Source organism: Mastigoproctus giganteus, chromosome 10, assembly GCF_048544385.1.
Source record: "Mastigoproctus giganteus isolate SK-2022 chromosome 10, ASM4854438v1, whole genome shotgun sequence".
Classification (NCBI taxonomy): domain Eukaryota; kingdom Metazoa; phylum Arthropoda; class Arachnida; order Uropygi; family Thelyphonidae; genus Mastigoproctus; species Mastigoproctus giganteus.
The window spans coordinates 116,601,485-116,620,915 of NC_143584.1; the positions used below are offsets into that span (position 1 = coordinate 116,601,485).

The 19,431-nt window shown below is 38.0% G+C and overlaps 1 protein-coding gene across 4 annotated transcripts in view; it reads left to right on the plus strand.

Moving 5' to 3' along the window:
* unc-104 (kinesin family member unc-104) overlaps positions 1-19,431 on the plus strand; it is a 1,041,320-nt gene that overhangs the window by 34,190 nt on the left and 987,699 nt on the right. For all 4 annotated transcript variants that reach the window (XM_090382707.1, XM_090382708.1, XM_090382709.1 and 1 more), the window contains exon 2: positions 14,926-15,047. In XM_090382707.1, coding sequence (XP_090238833.1) covers positions 14,948-15,047 — 100 coding nt within the window. In that variant the 5' untranslated portion in view covers positions 14,926-14,947. The remainder of the gene's footprint in view (positions 1-14,925; positions 15,048-19,431) is intronic.

Sequence of the window (19,431 nt, forward strand, 5' to 3'; positions counted from 1 at the left end):
AAGAAATACTGTTCCAGGCTTTAGGCCTAAATGGATTTCAGATGAACTGATGAGACTTGTGGCAGAGAAGAAAAATTTGTGGGATGCATATTAATTATCACATGATACAGAGGCCTATAGTAGATATAAACTAGTCTGTAATCATGTCACAAAGGCGGTTAGCCAAGCTAAGGCAGATTACGAGAAGTCTGTGGCAAAGAATGACAAGAAAAGCAACGAAGACTTTATTTATATTAACAGTACAATGAAGTGTTGAATCACATTAGCCAACTTAATATTGATGGTTTAACTCCTGATGATCCTGCTCATGTTGCTGACAAATTGAATAGGTATTTTGAATCTACATTCATGTATGAGGAGTCCTTTAGGGAAGGGAATGATAGAAGTTCATTATAATCTAACAGGAAGCTAAATGATTTTGTGATAACTGAGAGGAAAATGCAAGTCAAATTGTTGAACCTTAACATAAAAAAAAAGGTGCCTAGGGTGGATAGGATAGGATCTATACAATTATATTAAGGGAGGCAGAAAAGGAAGTAAGCAATCCCCTAGCCATAGTTACAAGAGTATCTTTAGGTAATCAATGTGATTATCACATTGTAAAAAGAAATGGTCAGGCCACACCTTGAGTACTGCATACAGGGCTGGAGGCCTAATTTTAGGAATAATATAGAGCTGCTGGGTACAGAGCAGGGCAATGAGATTGGCAAGGGGAACAAAGGGTGCTACAAATCGCAGCATGCGGAGACTAGACACCTCACAGGTGTCTAGTCCCCGCACGCTGAACTCATCGAGGTGTTTAAGGCTTTGAATGGCTCAAGAAACTCAATGCTGATGGGATTCTTCCTCTTGCTTAGACTATGCACATGAGGGGACATAAATTCAAATTGAGAAAGGTTGGTTGCAGATTAGTCTGCCTTCAGCCAATGGGTGGTTCCATCCGTTGTGAAAGTGGTAGTTGAATAAATTCAAGGAAGAACTAGACAAAATATTGACAGGGATGATGGATAGGTGATGTGGAAGGTTTTTTTTTTTTTTTTTTTTGGCTCATACTTTATAAGCTTGCTTTTTTGTATCATTTGCTAATACTAATAAGAGAGAAATTAAAGTTACTCATAATGATGTACTCTCTCTCTGGCTTGTATATTCAAATTGCCTAAAGATATTTTTATTGTACTCTTTGGAATCATTTGGCCTGTAACCCATCCCCTCTCTCATCCGCTAGTTTGTTTTTGTTTGTTTGTCATTTGGTTTTTAGGAGCATTAGAAGCTAAGGCCATATTGCTCCGGGGATATACGGTGGACATTTCCTGACCTTTCCACATCCTCCTTATTTGGTGGTCACGGGCTTGAACCCCGGTCTAATCAAGAAGCGTGTGCTACGCACTGCTCTCCTGCCCACCTGGCTACGGAGGTGCCTTACCGCTAGTCACTCACATTAAATGGTCTGAACATCCACCTGGATTTGGTTAGGCTGTGGTAAGGGTCTTGTTGTATTCAAGCAGCATAATCCCCCTCCCAACCCGTCTCATCACTCATCATTTCTCCAGAACACACTGTACTTAGTGTAACAATTTCATCCTCTGTCTTCTGATGGCACTGTTTTTATTATTTTTATAATGTCAGCATTAGTTAAAATGATCTCATATGGAGTGAATTAGGAGCATGGTTTTACAAAATAGTTTTATTTGAAACTAGTTATTGGAACTTAAGAACAAGTTTGAGCTTCTGCAGACTGCTCAGGATCAAGATATCGACGAGGAATATTACAACTTTCTGAAAGTGATAAAGCCCAAGAAACCTATAGGTAAAAAGAAATCCAAAGAAGAAAAAATTAGTCAAGAAACACTTGTCATGATGAACCGAAGATGACAAATGAAGAGCAAGAAAAACACTGACAAGGAGAAAATTAAGTATACTGAGTTATGCAAAGCCATTAGAAAGAGACTGAGGGAGGACATAAGAAAATTTAACACAAGAAAGTAGAACAAGCATTAAGGGAAAACACAGGATTTAAATCAGCAGCCATGAGCAGAATACCGAAAGACAAATGATACTGAAACTGAAGAATAGCGATGGTGTTATACTTTCTGATGAGGTAGAACATGCGTTGAAGAAAATGAAGAACAAGAAAGCCCCAGGGGAAGATGAAGTTACTGTAGAGTTGTTAAAATTGGGAGGAAGAGACATGACACAAAATCTGGCAAGACTCGTCACAAAATGCATTAGAAAAGGTGTTGATGCCTAAGGAATGGAATAATGCAACCATAGTTTTGCTGCATAAGAAAGGAGATAAATCAGAAATTGGAAATTATAGACCAATTAGCTTGTTATCCCACATCTGCAAGTTGTTCACAAGGGTCATTACTAACAGGTTAGAAGGAATACTTGATGAGAATCAATCGAAAGAACAAGCTGGCTTTAGGACAGGATTCTAAACTATGGATCACCTTCATGTAATATCACAGCTAATGGAGAAAGCAAATCAATAGAAATCACCATTATGACTGGCATTTGTGGATTATGAGAAGGCATTTGATAATACGGCAATGTTTCGGGCACTGGAAAGACAAGGCATAGATACTCCATATATTATGATTTTGAAGAAAATATATGAGAATGCTACCTCCTTTATTAGACTAGACAAAGACAGTAGCAAATTTAAAATTGAGAAAGGAGTTTGACAAGGAGACACTATCTCCGAAGTTGTTTATTGCTGCCCTTCAGGAAGATTTCAGAAGATTAGACTGGTCGCAGAAAGGTGTCAATGTGAATGGAGAGTACCTAAACCATTTACAATTTTCTGATGACATTGTGGTCATAAGCCAAGATCCCAAAGAATTAAAGAAAAATCTTAATCAGTTATGCAGAGTTAGTAAGAATTTTGGACTAAAGATGAATATGGCTAAAACAAAAGTAATGATGACAGGACCAGGGTATGTCTGCCAGGGGCAAAGGTTGATGACGTTGTAGAGCGAATATCATCTTTTAAGGGCACAAAAGGTGATATAGTTGTACACGTTGGCACTAATAATATTAAGAGTAGGAGACCGGCAGAATTACTTAACAAGTACAGGTCACTGTTGAACAAAAGCCGAGAATTAGGGTTGAATTTGAAAGTGTCTGCAATTCTGCCCAGACACGATAGGAGGGAGTATATGATGAGAGCCTTGTCGACCAATTCGGCCCTGGAAAGATTGTGCAAGGCTCAAGGGGTAGAATTTTTTTCAGCCTGGACTGTACTTGTTAACAGGAGAGATTGCTTCTACAGGGATGGGATACACTTAAATAGAAAGGGTGCAAGAATATTTGCTGATGCTATCGAGGCAGTGTTAGGTGGGTCGGAAAACTGCTAGCTTGGGGGGAGACAAAGACCAGCAGATTGACAGTAGCCACTGGCAGAGGTGAAAGAGATTCTTGCACTGCTTCTATTAGAATGAGCAGAAGCCTGAAAAACAAGATGCATGGTATTTCAGAGACTGCTGGGAGCCATTGCGGTACAAGTAAACACATGGGTTGTGTTAAGGTAGCTAAGAATAGAAACAGGTGCAGGTATACTTGCGTGTACACCAATGCTAGGAGTTTAGTAAATAAATTTGATGAATTTGAGGTATTGCTCAAAACATCAAAGGCAGATATTGTTGGGATATCAGAGACGTGGTGTCACACAGATATAAGGGATGCAGAACTGCAATTTGGGGAGTACAACGTCTACAGAAAGGATAGACAGGATAGGAAGGGGGGAAGGGTTATGCTATTAGTTAAGAAACACATAAAAACCAAGGAAGTGAAGCCAGTCGACATCGCTGGACAGTGCAGTGTTGAGTCAGTTTGGTGTGACATAAGCATTGGGAGATCAAAATTGAGAGTAGGAGTGTGCTATAGGCCTAATGACTCTGATGAGTATAATAAGGAACTGTACAGGGAAATAGAGTGGGCCAGTAAATCAGAGAGTCTTATAATGGGAGATTTTAATTTCCCAGATATTGACTGGAATTTGGGGGCTGGTTACTCACACACTAGCAGGGCTTTTGTGGATTTATTGGATGATTGTTTTCTACATCAGCATGTTCGGGAGGCAACTAGAGGGAGTAATACTCTTGATTTGATTATCAGCAGTGATTCTTCATGCATTAAGAATCTGCAGATAAATGAACCACTAGGTGGCAGTGATCACAGTGTGCTGAAGTGGGATTTACTGAAAGAGGTAACTACCATTAGGGGTAAAGGGAAGGGTTATTGCTTCCGTAAAGGCGACTACGATGGACTGAGACAGTATTTAAATTCTATACAGTGGGACCAACTGATGATGTTACCAACAGCAAATTCAAAATGGGAAGCATTCAAAGAACTTATCTTGGAAGCTACTAGGCTTTACATACCAACTAAGAAGTATTGTTCAAGGTTTAGGCCAAAATGGATGTCAGATGAACTAATGAGGCATATGGCAGAGAAGAAAAATGCATGGGATACTTACAAATTAACACATGACACAGAAGCCTATGATAGATACAAGTTGATATGCAACCAGGTTACAAAGGAGGTTAGGCAGGCGAAGGCAGATTACGAGAAATCCTTGGCAAGGGATGCAAAGAAAAACAGCAAAGAGTTCTTTACTTATGTAAACTCTAGAAGGAAGGGGATGAATCAGATTGGTCCACTTGATATTGATGGGTCAGCTGTTGATGATCCTGCTCAGGTAGCTAACAAACTAAATGAATATTTTGCATCGACATTCACACATGAGGAGTTATTCAGCAAGGGGAATGCCAGAGGTGTATTCAACTCTAGCAGTAAGCTAGAGAATCTTGAAATAACTGGGAGTAAAGTAGAGGAGAAACTGTTGAAGATAAACACAAGAAAGGCACCCGGGGTGGATGGGATCTATCCAGTTATATTAAAGGAGGCAGCAAAGGAGGTAAGCAAACCCTTAGCCGTAATTATGAGAGCTTCCTTGGACTCAGGGGAGGTACCCATAGACTGGAAATGTGCAAATGTGACCCCAATTCACAAAGGAGGATCAAAGGCTGACACAAGTAATTATAGACCTGTGAGCTTAACTTCTGTTCCAGGAAAATTAATGGAGGCACTGGTTAAAGAAGCACTGCAGGATCATTTAGACAAGACTTCAGTTATAGCTCAGACACAGCATGGTTTTGTTAAGGGGAAGTCTTGCCTGACAAACGTGATTGGATACTATGATGCAGTCACAAAAGAACTGGATGCAGGGAATAACTTTGATATTATATACTTGGATCTTAGAAAGGCTTTTGATACTGTTGCACATGGAAGACTGCTACACAAATTGGAGCAGTGTGACATTGGAGGCAAATTGCTGCTATGGATAAAGGGGTGGTTGAGGGGGAGAAGACAGAGAGTGGTAATCAATGGACACTGCTCATCGTGGACTAATGTTATTAGTGGAGTCCCTCAGGGCTCAGTGTTGGGTCCATTGTTGTTTCCTGTATTTATAAATGATATTGATGATGGTATATCAAGCTTAATGTCCAAGTTTGCAGATGATACAAAGGTTGGCAGGGTTGTCAAGGACACTACTGACACTGTGCTGCTGCAACAGGATCTGGAAAGGTTGAGCAGATGGGCTGAGAGGTGGCAAATGAAGTTTAACATTGACAAATGTAAAGTACTACACATGGGAAACAGCAACCCCAGAGCAACGTATCAACTCTGTGGTACTACACTGACAGTGGTAGAGAATGAAAGGGACTTGGGGGTGATTGTGCAGGCAGATATGAAGTTCTCTGAGCAGTGCAGACGGGCTGCAAGAGTAGCTCATGGAGTATTGTCAATGATATACAGGAATTTTTCCAGCAGGGATAAGGAGGTGATTATTCCATTGTATAAGGCAATGGTCAGGCCACACCTAGAGTACTGTATACAGGTCTGGAGGCCTCATTTCAAGAAGGATGTAGAGCTGCTGGAACGAGTACAGAGAAGGGCAACAAGATTAGTGAATGGAACAAAGGGGTGCTCTTACGAAGAAAGGCTTAAGTTTTGCAAATTACAGTGTCTGGAGACTAGGCACCAGCGAGGTGATCTGATAGAGGTGTATAAAGCCTTGAATGGTTTAAGCATGCTCAATGCTGATGGGATTCTTCCTCTAGCTCAGAAAAATCACCTGAGAGGGCATAAATTCAAATTGAGGAAAGACAGATGTAGGATAGACGTGCGGAAATTTGCCTTTAGCCAGCGGGTGGTTGGTGGAACAGACTGCCATCCCTTGTGGTGGAGGTTGATAGCCTAAATAAGTTTAAGGCTCAGCTGGACAGGTATTTTGAATGAACAGAGGGGTGAAGTGGAAGTGGTTTTTTTTTGGCTGATGCTGCATAAGCTTGCTTTCTTGCATCAAATGCCTCTACTAATGCTAATGCTAATGAACAAGTATGCCATAGAAAGGGATATAATGATTGATGGAGCAGTAATTGAAAAGGTGGAGTCATGTACTTATCTAGGACAAGTCATTAGCTGTAATAATGAGAAATGGCTGGAAGTCAAGAGAAAAATAAATTTTGTATGGATAGCATTGAAAAAATATAGTCACATACTGAGGAGCAATAGCCCAATTTGTCTGAAACGTAAAATAATGAACCAATGTATACTCCCCACCATGACTTATGGAAGTGAAACTTGGGCAGCACTCACCAAAAGAATGGAAGAGAAGCAGAAAAACAAACAGCGAAGAATGGAACAAATTATATTGGGAATCAGACTGTTAGATAAGAAGAGAAACACATGGATTAGGCAACAAACTGAAGTAAAGGACATTCTTATCAAAACTGAAGAACTAAAATGGTCTTGGGCAGGACACATAGCTCAATGACATGATGACAGATGGACTAAGAAAATAACAGAATGGTACCCAAGAGGAGCTAGAAGAAAACCTTGGAAGACAACAGCAGAGATGGACAGATGAAATTCATGTGTTTGTGGATAGTAAATGGATGGCTATTGCACAAAACAGAATGAACTGGAAAGTTGCTGGAGAGGCCTTCCTCCTGCAGTGGATTGAAAATGGCTGATGATGATGATGAAGGGTCTTGTTTTTAAGCAGCATAATCCCCCCTCCCCCGACCCAATCTTGTCAATCTTCATTTCTCCTGAACACAGGCCGACCGGGCTAGCCGAGTGGGTAAAGTACCTGCCCGGCAACCCAAAGGTCTCGGGTTCGATTCCCGCCTCGGGCTTGGATCAAAGTACTGCAAAAACCTTGGGAGGTGCAATATGGCCACAGAAGCCGATGCGCCAACAACTACCAAATCAAAAAAAAAAAAAATCCTGAACACACTGTACTCAGTGTAACAAAATTTGTCATCCTCTGTCTTGTGATAGTAGTAGTAGTGGCATGTGATGCAAGAAAGCAGGTGTATGAGCTTATGCAGCATCAGCCAAAAAAAAAAAAAACACACCATTCCCTCCAAATGCCTGTCCAGTTCCTCCTTAAATTTATTCAACCTATCAACTTCCACAACGACAGATGGAAGTTTGTTCCAGCAATTAACCACCCGCTGGCTAAAGGCAAATTTCTGCACATCTATTCTACGTCTGTCTTTTCTTAATTTGAATTTATTACCTCTTAGGTTCGTAATCTGAACAAGTGGAAGGATCCCATCAGAATTCAGCGTGCTCAACCCATTCAAGGCCTTATACACCTCAGTCAGATCACAGCACAGGTGCCTAGTCTCCAGACACTGCAATTTGCAGAACTTAAGCCTCTCTTGGTAAGAGGATCCCTTCATTCCCCTCACCAATCTTGTTGCCCTTCTCTGTACACGCTCAAGCAAATCTACATCCTTCCTAAAATGAGGCCTTCAGACCTGTACGCAGTGCTCAAGGCGAGGCCTGACCATTGCCTTATACAGAGGGAGAATCACCTCCTTCTCCCTGCTAGCAAAATTCCTATATATCATTGACAAAACCCCATGACTTGCCCTGGCAGCCTGTCTGCATTGATGATGGCACTATCTTTCTGTTATTTTTATAATGTCAGCATTAGTTGATATGATCTCAATATGGAATGAATTGAAGGAGTGAATAAGGGGCACAGTTTTACAAAATAGTGTTATTTAAAACTATTTGTGACACCATGCCGAAAAACCTTTGCTCCTACAACCCACTTCCTCCTACCATGCACAGAAGCTTAATTTATTGCATTACAGTTGTTGTGATGTCCCAAACCTCTTGAAGGTGGGAATGATTACAAAGCTGCTGAGTCATAGTGTATTAATGTAAAAATGTAAGTGTATTAATGCAAAAATTCCAGGTTTTAATGGCTGAGCAGAAGCTTGTGTCATTGATTATGAGATTGAATGCTGGTATAGAATTTTGCCCACAGTTGTGCTTAACAATGTCAAAATGCTTAGGGCATGTCTTGAGTACTGCATGCATGTGTGGAAGCCTCAGTTTAAGAAAGATTTGGATCTCTTGGAACAGGTGTAGAGAAGAGCAAAAAGATTGGTCAAAAATACAAAGGGATAACTTTTCACAGAAGACTTCAGTTCTGCAAATTGCAGCACTTGGAAACTAGGTACTTGTTTCCATGATGGGAAGTTTACTCAATCCATTTAAAGCCTTAAACACTGAAGTGTTTAAGGCTTTAAATGGATTGAGTAAACGATGATGGTATTCTAACTCTTTCTCAGGAAAATCACATAGGACATAAACTCAAATTGAAAAAATGGTGACTGCAGGATAAATGTATGACAATCTGCTTTTAACCAGTGAGTGATTGCTGGAACAAACTATCATCTGGTGTTGTGGAAGCAGATTGTTTGAATAAATTTAAGGAAGAATTAGACATGTTATTGGATGGGATGGATAGATGAGGTGGTTAGGTTTTTATTCTTTTTCTGATGCTGTATTAGCTTGTTTCCTTTTATTATTTGCCTATACTACTAGTACAACTAATAATAATAAAAGTGCTGTTGTGTAATTAATAATTTGGTCTGAAGTAGTTTTTCATGCTTTGGACTCAGGCCCGGGCTCTAGGGGTGCACAAGTGAGGCAATTGCCTATTTTAGGCACCGCCTAAAATAGGTGCTGCTAGATGCACTACTGCATAATATGTGTGTTAAGATACGATATGAATTAAGCTCCTTTACAAGGTTTTGCCTCAGGGGACACAAATGCTAGCGCCAGCCCTGTTTGGACTCGTTCTTTGGTTATTCTTCAATGCAGTGAGTTCCAAATGTTGTATGACATTTAATGATTTACTACCAAATAACCAGTAATTGTAGTCTGTCATGCAATGTTCTAATGCAGACTTGTGCCATAATTTGAAGCCAATTTTAGAATATTTCCTGCAAGTCCAACTCACAAGAGACCCATGTTCATCATCAAATATGTGATCTTGTAGAATGGCACGGTATTACTCCTGACATATAACAAGTTACAAAGGAGGTTCGGAAGGCGAAGGCTGATTACAAGAAATCTTTGGCAAAGGATGCAAAGGAAAACAGCAAAGAGTTCTTTACTTATGTAAACTCTAGAAGGAAGGGGATGAATCAGATTGGTCCACTTGATATTGATGGTTCAACTGTTGATGATCCTGCTCAGGTAGCTAATAAACTAAATGAATATTTTGCATCAACATTTGCACATGAGGAGTTATTCAGGGAGGGGAATGCCAGAGGTGTACTCAACTCTGGCAGTAAGCTAGATAATTTTGTAATAACTGAGAGTAAAGTGGAGGAAAAATTGTTGAAGATAAACACAAGAAAGGCACCTGGGGTGGATGGAATCTATCCAGTTATATTAAAAGAGACGGCAAAGGAAGTAAGCAAACCCTTAGGCATAATTATGAGAGCTTCCCTGGACTCAGGGGAGGTACCCATGGACTGGAGATGTGCAAATGTGACCCCAATCCACAAAGGAGGATCAAAGGGTGACACAGGTAATTATAGACCTGTTAGTTTAACTTCTGTTCCAGGGAAATTAATGGAGGCACTGGTTAAAGGAGCATTGCAGGATCATTTAGACAAGACTTCAGTTATAGCTCTGACACAGCATGGGTTTGTTACGGGAAAGTCTTGTCTGACTAATTTTATTGGATACTATGATGTAGTCGCAAAGGAACTGGATGCAAAGAATAACTTTAATATCATATATTTGGATCTTAGAAAAGCCTTTGATACTGCTGCACATGGAAGACTGCTGCACAATTTGGAACAGTGTAGCATTGGAGGCAAATTGCTGCTATGGATAAAGGGATGGTTGAGTGGGAGAAGACAGAGAGTGGTAATCAATGGACACTGCTCTTCATGGACTAATGTTATTAGTGGAGTCCCTCAGGGTTCAGTGTTGGGTCCATTGTTGTTTTCTGTATTTATAAATGATATTGATGATGGTATATCAGGCTTAATGTCCAAGTTTGCAGATGATACGAAGTTTGGCAGGGTTGTTAATGACAGCACACTGCTGCTACAGGATCTAGAAAAGTTGAGCAGATGGGCAGAGAGGTGGCAAATGAAGTTTAACATTGACAAATGTAAAGTACTACATATGGGAAGCAGTAATCCCAGAATAACGTATCAACTCTGTGGTACCACACTGACAGTGGTAGAGAAAGAAAAGAACCTGGGGGTAATTGTGAAGGCAGATATGAAGTTTTCTGAGCTGTGCAGACGGTCTGCAAGAATAGCTCATGGTGTCTTGTCAGTGATACATAGGAATTTTTCTAGTTGGGATAAGGAGGTGATTATTCCCTTGTATAAGGCAGTGGTCAGACCACACCTTGAATACTGTATACAGGTGTGGAGGCCTCATTTTAAGAAGGATGTAGAGCTGTTGGAATGAGTACAGAGAAGGGCAACAAGATTAGTGAATGGAACAAAGGGTTGCTCTTACAAAGAAAGGCTTAAGTTTTGCAGATTACAGTGCTTGTAGACTAGGCACCTGCGAGGTGATCTGATTTAGTTGTATAAAGCCTTGAATGGTTTGAGCATGCTCAATGCTGATGGGATTCTTCCCCTTGCTCAGAATAATCGCCTGAGAGAGCATAAATTAAAATTGAGGAAAGACGGTTGTAGGATAGATGTGTGGAAGTTTGCCCTTTAGCCAGCGGGTGGTTGATTGCTGGAACAAACTTCCATCTGTCGTAGAAGTTGATAGCTTAAATAGATTCAAGGCAGAACTTGACAAACATTTGGAGCAAGTGGATGGGTGAAATAAGGGTGTTTTTTTTTTTTTTTTTTTTTTGGCTGATGCTATATATGTTGTTTTAGTTTTTAGGAGCATTAGCAACTAGGGCCATATTGCTCCGGGATATGCGGTGGTCATTCCCTGACCTTTCTGCATCCTCCGTATTTGGTGGTGACGGGCTCGAACCCCGGTCTAATCAAGAAGCATGTGATACACACTACTGCTTCTTCCCACCTGGCTACGGAGGCGCCTACTGATGCTATATAAACTTGCTTTCTTGCATCATGGCAAGTGGAGTTTATTATGGATGTGCATTATACTATGCACATTTGTGATAATCTCTTATTAGGCAAGTCGAGTTTATTATTAAAGATGTGCATTATACCATACACATTCGTGATAATCTGCTTAAATTATCTGTATCTCTGATAATAGCTGGAAAGGATATAAAGAAGCATTGGCAGAAAATATGTGGTATCCAAAATGCTGAATACTAGAATATCCAGTTTTGGCAGGTGCTATTTTAAATTGAACCTACTCTTTTGGTTAGTTGTGTCTAAGGACAACTTATTATCTCACTATACATTAAAAAAGTTTTCCTCCTAGTGATAGTTATTCAAGCCAATTACGTCATTACGAATGCAATTAATTATTGACAATTGCCTCCATAACGTTCACTAACTTTGTGCATGTGCTTCGCTGTCTGACATTTAATGTTCCATTGTAACCTTTTTTGTATTTTAATGAATTACATATATACATGAATATTGTATATATGTAAGTAGTTTAGTATTTTGTAAATATTTTAAATATTTTGTGTACTTTGTAAATATTTCAGTTAAATATTTTAGTCCTGCTCTTTCGGATGCAACAGTATTCCTCATGCATTATGAAACCTGAAGCAAAAGGTCTTTTCCAAAGTGACCTATGTAAACGCAGGTAAATAATTACATAGTGATATTTATTCAACCTTGAGAATGCCGTGCACTACAAATGCACAGGTAAATAATAATAATTAGATAGGTCATTTCCTGATTAGATATCGATCATAGTGACAAGTGTTTTTTTGTCTGGTGGTACTGGGGGTCTCCCCCAACTCCTCATTTTTACCCTGTGTAGAATACATCTGCATAAGGCCAGGGTGTGTGTAAGTGTGTGTTTCATGAAGTATTAGTGTGAGTGTTGTTCCTCTGGCTGCTTAACCTAGGGGCCTGTCGAGAGCCACTAATATCCATAGTTACTGCCCCAGGGAGGTTGGCCAGGACACATTAGGAGAGAAGAGAGCTCTGGCAGGGCAAACTCTGGGGTAGTCTATGCATCCAAGAAGAGCCCCAAAAAAAATCTCCTTTTATTGGAAAGGAGATAATGGGGAGATAAGAAGAGAGTGGGATAAAAGGGGTAGAGAACAGAGGGGGGGGAGTAATGCCTGCTTTCTAAATACGCTGAGGTCAGTCAATCTTGCACTGTCATATTGGGTGGTCCATTTGTAATTGAACTGTGAAAATTTAATTTTTTTGAATTTCTTTGTGTAATTAAATTTATCTATATGTTAAATTAATTATAAGCGATAGCCTAATTATTACCAGTGTACTAAAGCATTAGAAATCGATAAGGTGCAAGAGATGTTATATTGTGTTATATTGCTAGGTCACTCCCCAAGTTACAAATGCCAAACTTGCCACAATTGTGTAAGCGAACAAAGTTCCATAAGATAAACAGTATGGTGTTTTCATGAATGAACAGTGTTTAAATATTTACATTTTCCCTGATCAGTTAAAAAGGGATAAAGTTTGCTGTATTAATGCTGAATAAGAAACTAATGAAATGCGTGTCAAGAACTTTAATTTTCACAATGTTCTAATGGAAGCCAAATGTGGTCAATTGGGATTGTTCAACATGTTCTTTCATCCATTAATATTCACTCCATAAAATAATGCTGTTATTAGCTTAGCATCCATACTAAGTGTTCATTGTTTAATTTTAATTTTGTCATTAGTTTTTATTTGTATTTGAAGAAGATTCTGTACCTGTGTTGAAAGTCATGACAGTCATTGCAAAATGTAGATTAACAATCATAAAACAAAGCCTCAGAGATGCCAGAGTGACCTATAAAATAATTGCCAAGCTTGATTTCTTAGCTGCTGTGATGACCATGTTTATTACACTCTGGTAATAGGTAAGCTTTTATATGAGAAGAAATAAATAAATGTAATTCAAGATGTTGCCCCCCCCCCCACAGTGATGGCTTATTCTTAAATTTTTTGGATTAGTATTCTCTACTCACATTGCTCTGGAAGTGTTTTTATTACTTGCTTTCCATTTGTTGGTTTCTCCACCAATGCTGGCATTTCCTGAATTTGAGATCATGCTTTCTTCCACACTTTTAATGATCTTCTTCACTGACTGGAAACTTACCTATAGTTTTGCTAATGAGAGTTCTCTACATTCCACCTTAAAGTTTGAGAAACCTTGCTCTGCACAAAGCTTCAACTTCTGAAATATCTGCCATTCATATGTGATCTCCGGACAGGGGCATATTCAGGGGTGGGCAGAAGGGGCATATGCCCCCCTTAACAAAAAATTTGAAATTAAAGAAAAAGAATACAGGAGACATTCTAAAAAAAACTCTCAAAAACCCGGTTGCCATGCACCCCCTTACGATGATACCTGGATTTGCCACCATTTCCGGGTAATTTTATGACAGGGAAGGACAAAGAAAATTTAGTTCATTCCTTCTAAATCTCAGTGCTGTCTTATTTCTTACAAAAAAGAGTATTGCTCCTATGCTCATCATCAGTGACACTCAGATTTCTAGACAATATCACATATCTCTATTAGGGGTTACCCTGACTTCTAATCTTTCTTGGCATATACTTATCACAAATATTGTTCCATCTGCATCTTAGAAACTGTTATTTTTTATTTATATTTTTGCTCTCAGTGTTGGCTTTCTTCTAAATAACTGCTCAGTCTGTACAAATCTCAAATTTGCCCTGCCATGGAATATTGTAGAATATTCCATGAAATTTGTACAGATCCAAAACCTCTCTCTCTCTCAAACTTTATTCTATACAAAATGGGAAAGTCAGGTTAATTAATGTCCCATCTCATACAAAGTCTCTCTACTCTTTGTCTTATAGACATTCAGTTTCTGTTAAATGCCTTTTGTATAGATATTTCTATTGGCACTGTTCTTCTGGATTGGCATCTGTAATTCTCCCATGCCCTTCTTTACCCAGTCCTCTAACACATGCCACAACCATTCAGCCACAACTCACTGTCCAACTCCAAACTTAAAGAACCAGCTTTTTCTTTTCCCTATTGATATTACTTCTTCTAATGTATTTTTTCTTCTTCTCTACCTTCTACTTCTTATTTCTGGAAAAACCTTCTTTCACATGTATTTCCTAAAAATTATAATCAGCTGAAATTTGTCTAATGCTAACAAGTATTATCTGTCTTCTCTGCCTTCAACCCATGCACTATGTACTGTAGGTTCTGGTACCTTTTATGTTTAGGGTGTCTTTAACAAAAAATCTATTCTATTTCTATAATGAAGTCTCAGTAATTTCAGAAAATGTATGTTTGCCTCATAGTAATTAAATATATAGTTTGTATGCAAATGCGTGTGGTTTCCCCATTCTCCAAAACGATTTCTTACCTCATGGGTAAAGGCAGTGAGTTGTGTTTTGTGAATGTTTTCAATATTTCTTTTCTTTTTATTTATTTTGTTTTTTGAGTTTGTTATTAATTTTTTTTTTGTTTTAGCTTGGATCCTTCACTTCACAAAATGACGTCTGTTAAAGTGGCAGTGAGGGTAAGACCCTTCAATAACAGGGAAATTTCTAGAGACTGCAAATGTGTCATTTCTATGGGAGGAAATACTACATGTGAGTAGTTTCTTTTCTTTTTTCTCCTCAGAAGTTACTTTGTAAGACTCTGCATTGTTATTTAGAACAAAGTAATCAGATAGAGAACAGTACTTTATTAAATTTATCTTTACAAAAGTATATTTGTTTCAAGTTAGTGACGTATTTTTGAGAAGCTCTCTTAGCAGTGTGTTATATTTCCTTTTGTGCAATTAGCTACACTGTTTCATTTGTATTCTAACAAGGGGAATTTATAATAAAAATTCTCCAATATACTTGGAGAAGAACATTACATGATGGTTTTCCATGGAATCTATATTACTATAATGACCACTCTTATACCACGTGAATATTAAGATAGTTTATTTAGCTATTAACTAAATCACTATACATTAAAGGCAATGCTTTGGGAATCTTGCCAGAACCCATCCTCAGATCATATATAGGCTATTGCCAGCCTCCTGCTTGCCGAATGTCTCAATTCCAACTACGCATTCTGTGTGAGAACATGCAGTTGAAATTGACAGAATGTCTCAATTCTGAGTGCATGTTCTCTGCAAAAACATGCAGTTGGAATTGAGACATTCGGCAATCGAGATTTCATGAAAAATTCTATAATTAGGGAATAATATGTACAAGTATATTTTAAAATTTTCAGATTGAAATTCAGATTCATTTCCAATATTAAATAAAAGGATTGAGAGGTCATTTCCAATATGTACACACAAATAATGACCATCAGTTTTTATTTTTAAAGCTGATAATACTGTAGTTTGTTCTGTTATTAAACTAGATTTCTATTAGCAACTCAGCATACCATACACAAAAATAAATTACCATCAAGGTTTCCCAATTCACACCAAATATGTACAGATTATTTTGCTCGCCATAACTGGAATAAGTATTGTCTCTGCTGCCCATTTATTGAGTGAACCTAAAATATGACATGATACAAGACAGAAGGTAATGAGTTATTATTTTCTTCTTTATGAAATTAAGAGTTGATATACATGACAGTAACATGCATACAAGTGATTGACCTTACCAGTTGTGCTACTAGCATATAATAAAATATTTAAAACATTTGTGCATACACAGTCAACTTTTACATTAGGAAAATTGAGCAGTTCTCTCTGTTAGAATCATATGTCAACACTACAGACAAAGTGAACTGTGTTAGTGGTTCAGTCTTATTCTGGTAAATGCAAAACAAATAATATTCAGCATTATATTAATGCTGCGGTTTATCTAAAATTCCTTAATTAATAGACATTAATAAAGAATGGAAACCTAAAGTTGCAGAACTTTCCTCTATAATTTTAGGTTTCCATTCTTATTAATATCTTTTAGCTTATAAACCTCTCTTGCTCTCCTTCCCTCTTATCAAACACATATGACTTATCCAGCAATTAAAGAAATAACTTTCTCCTCTTCTAGTAATAAATATAGTAAACCCTCAATTTTACAGGCCTCAATTTAATCAGCTTAGGATTTAACGGACAAAAAAAAAAAATAAAAAAAAATGACTGGTACCCGTGGACCAATATACAGTTACATTATCTCCTACTAATTATGTACTATGTATCAACCAATAAAATCAAGATAAATATAAGCATATCTTTTACTGTTTAACTTTATTTCAGTGTTTTTAATATATACATATTCAGAGTAACTGTTTAAATTTAAATGGGGTGTGAATGTTCTTGAAAAATAACTTTCAATTTGATAGACATTTGGCAGTAATGGACCACCCCATCCCTCTATTAGTTCATAAAATTGAGGGTTTACTATGACCAAAATCAGTCATATACCTGAATATCATCCTTCTGTTGTTCAGAGATGTCATGTACCCTGTTGTTCAGAGATGTCATGTACCCTGAATATTTTAATGTGTGATGTATGCATAAATGAACAACTTTTATCTTTATCCTTTTAAGCTTTTATACATTTTATGTTTTATGCAAAACTCCTTGGGGTTTGGCAGCTTATCATAGAAAATTGCACATGCACAGCACAGTTTTATGCAAAATGTAATCATTGCTGTGATCTTTTGCAGAGACATTCACACATGAATGAATGAACATGTATGGACCAGTGAAAGTTTCCACCTGAACATTAGCATTAGCATTAGTAGAGGCATGCGATGCAAGAAAGCAAGCTTATGCAGCATCAGCAAAAAAAAAAAAAAAAATCCTCCCATTTCACCCCTCCATTCGTTCCAAATGCCTGTCCAGCTCAGCCTTAAATTTATTTAGGCTATCAACTTCCACAACGATAGATGGAAGTCTGTTCCACCAATCAACTACATGCTGGCTAAAGGCAAATTGCTGCACATCTGTTCTATAACTGTCTTTCCTCAATTTGAACCTGTGTCCCCTCAGGTTCTTAATCTGAGCAAGAGGAAGAATTCCATCAGCATTCAGCTTGCTGAAGCAATTCAAGGCCTTATAAACCTCATTCAGATCACTCTCCAGGTGCTGCAATTTGCAGAACTTAAGCCTTTCTTGGTAAGACCACCCCATTGTTGCCCTCACCAATCTTGTTGTCCTTCTTTGTACTCATTCTAGCAACTCTACATCCTTCCTAAAATGAGGCCTCCAGATCTGTACACAGTACTCTAGGTGTGGCCTGACCATTGCCTTGTATAACAGGATAATCACCACCCTGTCCCTGTTAGCAAAATTTCTATACAGGTGACCCCCGCTTAACGCTGATCATTCGTTCCGGAAAAACAGAGCGCTAAGTGAATCCGCGCTAAGCGAGCGCCGCTTTCCCATAAGGTAACATATGTATTTATGAGCTGCGGTCGGTGCCATAGGATATTTCCTAATCAATAATAAACAGTAATGAAAAGATGCACAAATGTCGGTCAAAATATTTAATATTCAAATATTTGCACATATAAAATATTCTGCGTTACATATGTATAATTATGTGGTAACTACTTGCGTATCAAAAGTAAACTTAAAATTCCAATTAAAATAATGAATTTAATTGATTTAATGGATGAATTTAATAATGAAAAATGTGTGGATTTTGAGTTGAACTTTGCCCCTCTTCCAAATAAACTAAAAGGGGTATTAATTTTAAATCCCCCGCAGCGTTACCACCCAACAATAAAGTCAACTGATCCTTCGCCGCTTTGAAACTTGGCATGTTTTTTCTTTTTTCAATATGAAACTTCTTTTAGGCATTCGTTTCCACAAAAGTCCTGCTTCATCTATGTTAAAAACTTGTTGAGAAGTATAACACATAATACCCCTTTTCAATAATTTTAACAAGTTCTTTTTTGAAAGTTTCGGCTCCTTGATCTGCACTAGGCTTCTCCCTGGATTTTAAATCTATTCTACCAGCCCTTACCAGATTTAATTAAATGGTTCCACATTTTTTTTTTTTTTTTTTTTAGCCGAGTTTTCTTCAGATCATCATATTGGCTAATCTCTTTCTCTCTCTCTCTCTCTTTTTTTTTTTTTTTTTTTTTTTTTTTTAATATTTAACTTAACTGAATTCTGCATGGAATATTATCTTCAATAAAATTAAAGTCTTTCCATTTCAATCCTAATAGCCGGCCTAGTCGTAGTTGCTTGCAGTGGAACAGCTATCTTTCCCGCTGCTAAAATTAATTCTTTAATTTTTTTATAATTGTTCTTACAGTTAAAGTTGCAAATCCTAAATTATGGCACACATCCGCTTGTCATTGACCGGAATCGAATCACTTAAAAACGTCTAATTTAATTTTCAAATTCAGTCTTTTTCTTACATTTATAGTCTTCATACTGCGCCCAGACGTTGTTGCTTTTTTATTCCTATCGGTCATTATTAGCTCTTCGAAAATGTAACTGCGTGAATTACTTATGATACAATGTTCAAGTAAACTTTCCGTTACGCACGATGTCTAATACTGTACTGAGTGATGACTAGACTTCGTATAAATGCATATAACGCAAATATTACAAGCAATATATTTGATCATTTTTTAAAATGTTGATCTCGGAACTACGTAACAAGTCACTGTACTGCAATTAAATTAGCGTGCGAGAAAATTTCACTGAGCGTGGGAAAATTTCTCAAGTCGGCGTGGGAAACGTTTTAATGCTGTTTTGCTATTCATTTTCAAGCTATCGACTCCATCAAACGAAACGATTTCGTTAAATATGTCAAAAATGTAATCTGTAAAAGAGCGTTATAGTGATCTGTGACAGCGTTATAGTCAGATACGGGTTATAATATAAGAACAGCGTTATAGCGAATCAGCGTAAAGCGAACCGCGTTATAACGGGGGCCTGCTGTATATCAGTGACAAAACTCCATAATCTGCCCTGGTACCCCATCTGCACTGCTGAACGAACTTCATATTCGACTGCACAATTACCCCCAGGTCTTTTTCATTTTTCACTGCACATGA